General features: G+C 45.5%; 1 protein-coding gene across 1 annotated transcript in view; it reads left to right on the forward strand.

Moving 5' to 3' along the window:
- Nucleotides 1–5,748, forward strand: part of LOC103460881 (inactive dipeptidyl peptidase 10-like) — an 18,529-nt gene extending 12,781 nt beyond the window's left edge. The window contains exons 6-12 of the mRNA XM_008403202.2: nucleotides 2,732–2,784; nucleotides 2,854–2,935; nucleotides 3,560–3,680; nucleotides 4,178–4,332; nucleotides 4,616–4,713; nucleotides 5,353–5,476; nucleotides 5,556–5,748. Of these exons, the coding sequence (XP_008401424.1) occupies nucleotides 2,732–2,784; nucleotides 2,854–2,935; nucleotides 3,560–3,680; nucleotides 4,178–4,332; nucleotides 4,616–4,713; nucleotides 5,353–5,476; nucleotides 5,556–5,636 (714 nt within the window). The 3' untranslated portion in view covers nucleotides 5,637–5,748. The remainder of the gene's footprint in view (nucleotides 1–2,731; nucleotides 2,785–2,853; nucleotides 2,936–3,559; nucleotides 3,681–4,177; nucleotides 4,333–4,615; nucleotides 4,714–5,352; nucleotides 5,477–5,555) is intronic.
- The last annotated feature ends 1,727 nt before the right edge of the window (nucleotides 5,749–7,475 follow it).

Raw genomic sequence — 7,475 nt, forward strand, 5'->3', positions numbered from 1 at the left:
TATGTGTGTGTGTGTGTGTGAATATGTGTGTGTGTGTGTGAATATGTGTGTGTGTGTGTGAATGGTTATGAAAAACAACTGTCACACTTTGTGTCCAGATTCTGCTGCAGCTCAGACCTGGAGCAACGCGGCCAGCAGGGGGAGACATTTTGACTCTAGAACCTCAGAATGGAACCGATATAAAGAATTCAATATATACACAATGCAGCATTAGCATTAGCTAACAGTTAGCATTAGCCCAGCATTAGCTCCACACTGTGCAGTTCCTGCTGATGTTGGCCAGAGAGTCAGGAAGATGAACGTCTTCCATCCAACTGGAAAACGTTCATTTCTGAAGTTATTTATGTGAGAGGTTGAGATGTTGGCTGAAAGGGAAAAGTTTTACTCTTAAAACGGGGCAACGTGTTCCTGAGTGTCTCAAAATGAAAAGGCCAGAAATGTGATGCTGAATGATGAATATCTTTAAGTTTTCATATAAATTGGTTACTGTTTCAAATTGATGTTAGTTTTTGTTTAGTTTTCTATATCTGTCTGTCTAACAAACATAAAATTAAAAAAGATACATATATAAACTATGCAGCAGTGATGGGATATAAGAAACCTGACAATGTTTTTCATATTTCACATCTTGAATTGATAATCTGSTGAGTCGCTGATATCTGGAGTCATTTCTGTCAAAACGTTGCAGATTTTGCATTTGGACACAAAAACATGAAAAGGTTTTGGGAACTGCTCCACTGTGATCCTGTTAACGTGTCGCCAGCAGCATTTTTCTTTTCAAGGCCTTTTAGAATGTTTGTGTCTTGGTCAAGAACAAAAAGRAAAATATGTTCAGATTCCTGAGTCGGATTACAGTTCAGGAAGTTCTTCTGCTTTCTGGCCACTTTGAGCAGGAAGCCCAGAATAATCCTGCAGGCATCAGTTTGGACAGCTAAATACGGGGCCTGATGGCTCAATTCACGTTTATAAAAATGTCATCTTGACTCATCATAGTTATGTTTCATCTTTAAATGACGAATCTGTGACATTATTTCAAATATCTTGAAAAAGTTTGTCAAAATGTTAACATTTCTTCAATGATTCTCACTGGTCAGGATGTAGAAGCAGAAAGTTTAACAGCTGTTGATGCGAAACTCGGCACATCGATTCACCCGAGATGGAAACGGGTTGGTGACGTTTAAAACTAGTTGAAAACGGGTTGAAAACAGGTTGAAAACGGGTTGGTGACGTTTAAAACTAGTTGAAAATGGGTTGGTGACGTTGAAAACTAGTTGAAAATGGGTTGAAAACTGGTTGGTTACTTTTAAAACTAGTTGAAAACGGGTTGGTTACGTTTAAAACGGGTTGAAAACGGGTTGAAAACTGGTTGGTTACGTTTAAAACTAGTTGAAAACGGGTTGGTGACGTTTAAAACNACCAGAACCAGGACCAGGACCAGAACCAGAACCAGGACCAGAACCAGAATCAGAACCAGAACTAGAACCAGAACTAGGACCAGAACCAGGACCAGAACCAGGACAGAACCAGGACAGAACCAGGACCAGGACAGAACCAGGACAGAACCAGGACCAGAACCAGAACCAGGACCAGGACCAGAACCAGAACCAGAACTAGGACCAGAACCAGGACCAGAACCAGGACAGAACCAGGACCAGGACAGAACCAGGACCAGAACCAGGACCAGAACCAGAACCAGAACCAGGACCAGAACCAGAACCAGAACCAGACCCAGAACCAGGACCAGAACCAGAACCAGAACCAGGACCAGAACCAGAACCAGGACCAGAACCAGGACCAGAACCAGGACTAGAACCAGAACCAGGACCAGAACCAGGACCAGAACCAAGACCAGGACCAGGTCAGAACCAGGACCAGAACCAGGACCAGAACCAAAATCAGGACCAGGTCAGAACCAGAACCAGAACAGAACCAGGCTGACTGTCTCTCTGTCCTCCCAGCACCAGGTGCCGCTGTTCTCCACAGATTGCTCTACGTTCTTCATCAGCGCCGCCCAGCGCGACGGCGGTCGTGGCGTCTTCAGTCACATCTTCATGATGTCCAGCCAGGTAGGCGCAGAGCCCCCTGCTGGGCTGGAGGCGATCTGTTGGGTTAGCATGTTTTAGCTAGCCGTGCTACGTGCGCTAACACTGCTCTCTGCTTTCAGTCTGACGGGGAAGAGGTCAAAGTTCAGCAGCTGACCTCTGGAAGCTGGGACGTCTCTGACGTCCTGTCCTACGATGAGAACTCCAGATCAGTGTGAGGTTCTGGTTTCAGAGCCGGGTCCAGATTGAATTGTTCTGATTTATTTAAAACTACAGCTTAGTAATATCAGAAGTAAATGTCTTTTATTTAATTATTCAACCAGATGATTTCTTCTGTTTTCCAGATATTTCCTGAGTTCAGAAGAAGGATCGACTCAGCAGCACCTCTACAGGTTGGTACAGGATCCGGTCCAGGGTTTACCCTGATCCGGTCCAGAGTTTGACCTGATCCGGTCCAGGGTTTAACCTGATCCGGTCCAGGGTTTAACCTGATCCGGTCCAGAGTTTNGGTTGGTTACGTTTAAAACTAGTTGAAAACGGGTTGGTGACGTTTAAAACTAGTTGAAAACGGGTTGAAAACGGGTTGGTGACGTTTAAAACGGGTTGAAAACGGGTTGAAAACGGGTTGGTTACGTTTAAAACTAGTTGAAAACGGGTTGGTGACGGCTGACGTTGTGTTTGGGTTCCAGGTCTACAAGCATTCCTTCCTGGCGTCCTTCCTGATCTACGACCTGTCCACCAGGTGAGCCGCTGCCCTCATGTTGGGCACTGCAGCCGCTCTGATGCTTCATGCGGTGCGTTCACTGTCCAGGGAAGTGTGGGAGCTCAACCCGCCAGAGGTGTCGGACTCCGTCCTGCAGTTCGCCTCGTGGGGCGTTCAGGGCCAGCAGCTGGTGAGACATTCAGGACCATCTGACACTTTTTATGTTTTAATAAAGTAACCATGGTTACTATAACCTTTGGCTTCAGCAAATGTCTCTCCCTCTCTAGACTTTCTGCATACATGATGAATGAAAATATGTTTAATCCCATTAACAAATKAAACATCTGATTCATTTTTAAATGTTTTTTTGTCTGTTTTCAGAAATCTGTATTTTTCGTTATTTTCCGGATCGAGCAGCAGAGCAGCATAATTCGACGTCGGATCCAGCTGCTGTTTGGTTTCATGTTTATGGCTCATATTTACTGAGCGTCAGAAACGATTCAGACATGACAGCAAAGGAAACGTCATTTCTCCGAGCCTCACACAGAAAATTAAACATTTACAAGTTTAAAATCCCTAAAAACTGTTTAAAAAGTTTCAGCAACGGGTACGAGAGGCTGAAACCTCTGATCACCTTTGACCTTTGACCTGTCTGCATCGTTATAGTCCTCCAAGTTTCTGAAACCACAGAAACTTTGAAACACAATAGAGTCTGAAAGTCTCTGATGTTGGACGCTGGTCAGCCGGTGTCTTCCTGTCTGGTCCGCTGATAGATGTACGGCTGATAGATCTGTGATGGTCTCTGCTTGTCCAGCTCTACGTCTTTGAGAACAACATCTACTACCAGGCCGACAGCCGGAGTTCCTCCTGGAGGCTGACGTCGTCCGGACAGGAAGCCGCCATTTTCAACGGCATCGCAGACTGGCTGTACGAGGGTAGGACTGACCGGCAGCTGATTGGCTGAACCATTAGCAGCAGAACCGTTTCTGTTGATGCATATTAAGCTGTTGTTATTAAATTATGAGCATTTTTACAGGAGGGATTCCAGTCGTTGTTGTAACTCCAAAAAAAGCTGAGATTCACTGAAACCATCTACCTGAGCTTCTACGGAGAGCTGAAGCTGACAAAATTAGAAGATCCTGGAGATATAGAAATATTTTTAAATGAGTTCCCGTCAGAAAATGTAACAAAGATCACTTAAAAATCATGAAAGATTGTCTTTATTGCATTAAATCAAAATTTATACACAGATGTCTCATTTCATTCATGTTGACATTTAATTTTCAATCAGATTAAATTCCTTTTTTCTGCATAAATTTCCATCAAATTATTTATCTGTTTAATTTAGGCTAAGCTAGGTTATGCTATGCTAGGCTAAGCTAGGTTATGCTATGCTAGGCTACGCTAGGCTAACTCTGCCCTGCGTGTCCAGAGGAGGTGCTGGACTCCCCGGTGGCCCACTGGTGGTCCCCTGACGGCTCCAGGCTGGCCTACCTCAGCATCAACGACTCGCTGGTCCCCAGCATGATGCTGCCTCGCTTCACCGGCTCGCTCTACCCTCGAGGGACAGAGTACCCCTACCCCAAGGTGGGCTCACACCCAGCTGATGTGTTAGCTTGCATCAGGCTGCAGCAACATTTAAAGTCCTGGAAACTATTCCAGGAAGAAGATTWGCAGATTTCCAGAAGTTGGGAAAGTTTTGTAAACATCTGCAGACGGAGTCTGGAAGTTTGGTTGAGGTCTGACTTTCTGAGGCGTTTCATCAGAGCAGTGTTTGTTTCAGCCTGCTTCACCCTGCTGCTACCTTCACTATCGTCATCAAGTCCTCTGCTGCTAATGCTACTGCTGCTCCTGGTTGTGTTTCCTGCAGATGGGGCAGATCAATCCCAGCGTCAGCCTCCATGTCGTCTCCTTAGACGGCAGCTCCGCCTCCACCCAGATCAGGCCTCCTGACAGCCTGGAGAACAGGTCTGACCTTTAACCCCTGCTCCACACTCACAGGACCACTTTAACTGCGATTGGGCTAGCTGCATTAGCGTTAGCTTTGGAGAGGCTGCTCACTAGCTTTCTGAGGCTGGTCACCCACTGGATCACATAGCATGGATAGGCTAGCATTAGCCTTGAACAGCATTAACATTAGAGTATGTTAGCATGGATAGGCTAACACCTAGCATACCAATACTGGCCATCTTCTGTTGTTACTCCACTGTCTACTAGCACAGATAGGCTAGCTTTAGCTCTAGCTAGGCTGTTATTAGCTTTGGCTAGGCCAGCGTCAGCATTAGATAGGCTAACATTCTCAGTCTACCTGAAACTTGTATTTATATTATCTGTAGCGTCGTACATCAGCGCCGTTGACATGAAACTAAGCATAAACATGCTTCATCACAGAGCTGAAGTTGGCTTCTGATTGGGCGATTCTAGCTAATGTTTCACCACCTTTGACATGTTTCATTAGCTCTAGTTTACAAACATGAACTAGATTATTCTAGATATTAAAACGTAGTTTGTGATTTACTTCCTGACCAGTGAAGGTCCAGATTACTAACGTGGTTTGATGTCAAACAACCTGGGATCCAGTCCGCTTCTGTTTGCATGTCTGTGCAGTGATTTCTACGTCACCATGGTGAAATGGGTGACCCGGCAGAACCTGAGCGTCCGTTGGGTCAATCGAGCTCAAAACATGTCGATTCTGTCTCTGTGTGACGCGTCGGCAGGCGCCTGCGTGACGGTAGGAAGCCTAACACTCATCGTCACCAGGAAGGACAAACATGGAGCTGCAGTGACCCGACTTCTTCTCCTTTCCCCAGAAACACGTGATGACATCAGAGGCGTGGCTGGACCGGCAGGTCAGGGTTCTGATGGTTCTTCTATTCTTAGACGGGTTTTAATGCCGCATGTTGATGAATCAGCAGCTGGTTGTGGATGTTTCCTGTTCCTGAACAGACTCTTCCTTCAGAAAGGATCCAGTCGGAACATTATCTGGATCAGCAAACTGGTTTCAGAACTGAACCAGGACCAGAACTTTCTGAACTCCAGTAAAACCATGCCTCAATGGTGGACAGCGCTAACAGAAAGCTAGCTGTGCTAGTCCTAACGCGCTAACTACAAACTGTAGTTACCTGCGGCGCCGGATTCGTTTTTCAGGTCGGAGGTCACAGGGTGTGACCCTGTGACCTCCGACCTGAATGTCAGGCGCTTGTTCAGCGGGTTTGTCCTCCCTCACCTGCAGGACGATGTTTCTGGGTCCAGGCGCTGCGGAGCAGAGATTTGGTGGAAAATAATCAGAAAATGTTTTAAAGTTGTCAGTGAGGAACATGAAGCTTTACGGAGCATTTAGTACAGACTGACGGAGGACAGCAGGTCAAACAGCTGTCCAACACACACACACACATACACACACACTTACACACACACACACCTACACACACACTTACACACACACACACACACACCTACACACACCCCAGACCGAACCATAAAAAGTTCTGCAGGATCCACTTTTCATTTTCAGCTTACAGAAAAAGCGCCAAGCTGCCAAATTTACTAAAGTAAACTGACCAATGAGATTCAAGCTCTGTGTCTCCAGGACTCACTACAAGAGGTTCTGACCCAGTAGGATTGGTTCTGACCCAAACCTAAATGTTAATAGTAAAAGGTTAGATAATAAAAATCTAAAATGATTCTCTGCTTTACAGCTGCAGGCTCTGAGCTCAGCTACTGTCCAAGATACAGAACTATAGATATAGATGGATATTACATTCCTATTCTATTGTTATAGCCACTAAGYATATTTAAATATGCTGAACTATGTATTAAAACATACTTAAATAATACAATTGTGTATAAATGTAGCTTTGATAGATGWTTGAATATGGTTTCCAGTAACAAAAAGCGTGTTATGATCGATTAAATGCKCTGATACGTCATTGTGCTGCTAAACACAAAACGCTGAGTGGAGTGGTGGACCGCTCCAAGATGGCCGCCCGCTCCAAGATGGCCGCCCTAAATCTCGTCAGCGACAATAGGGGAGAGCGGCCATGAGGGTCTATCCTTATATTATGTCTATGGCTCGGACTTCAGTGAATGTTCTATCAGACATGATACTTTAGATTTKKGAAGGTTCTGGTTCCGGTTTACCTTCAGCTGCGGCGACATGGATCGCCGTCCTGGAGTCGTAGTCCCTCTGCTCCATGTCCATGGAGGACAGGGCGAACCTGAAACACACAAACACACGCGCAYGCGCCTTCAGCCGGGGTTCTGGTCCCGTCAGACCAGAACCAGAATCCGTCACAGGTCCGGGTTCTGAACTGAACCGTGTCGGCCGGATGTGTCCGATCAGAACCAGTTTGGAYTGGAGGTCATCGTCCTCGCTGTTAAGTTTCCTCTACTTTGCTGTTTGAGGTGAAATTGGGTGACGTAGACCAGCAGGAACATCCCAGATCCACATAAAACTGGTTATCGGACATTTAAAAMAAGATAATCTGAAATAAATCTTAAAAACTTTAATATAATCCTCATTGCTCTSAAAAGTTTATGTGAACTTCTGACTGGACCTGCAGCTTATCGTCAAACACTACTTAGCAAGCTCAGAGCTAAATAGCTAATATGCTAACGCACTTCCCGATAAACGGAAGTGAMCTATCAAAATAAAAGCTGGGTCTTGGCAAACTGCTGCTGGAGACACTGAGGCTGAGGCTTCACTGCTACCATAGATTCATTGATAAAAA

This window comes from Poecilia reticulata, unplaced genomic scaffold, assembly GCF_000633615.1.
Source record: "Poecilia reticulata strain Guanapo unplaced genomic scaffold, Guppy_female_1.0+MT scaffold_319, whole genome shotgun sequence".
Taxonomy (NCBI): Eukaryota; Metazoa; Chordata; class Actinopteri; order Cyprinodontiformes; family Poeciliidae; genus Poecilia; species Poecilia reticulata.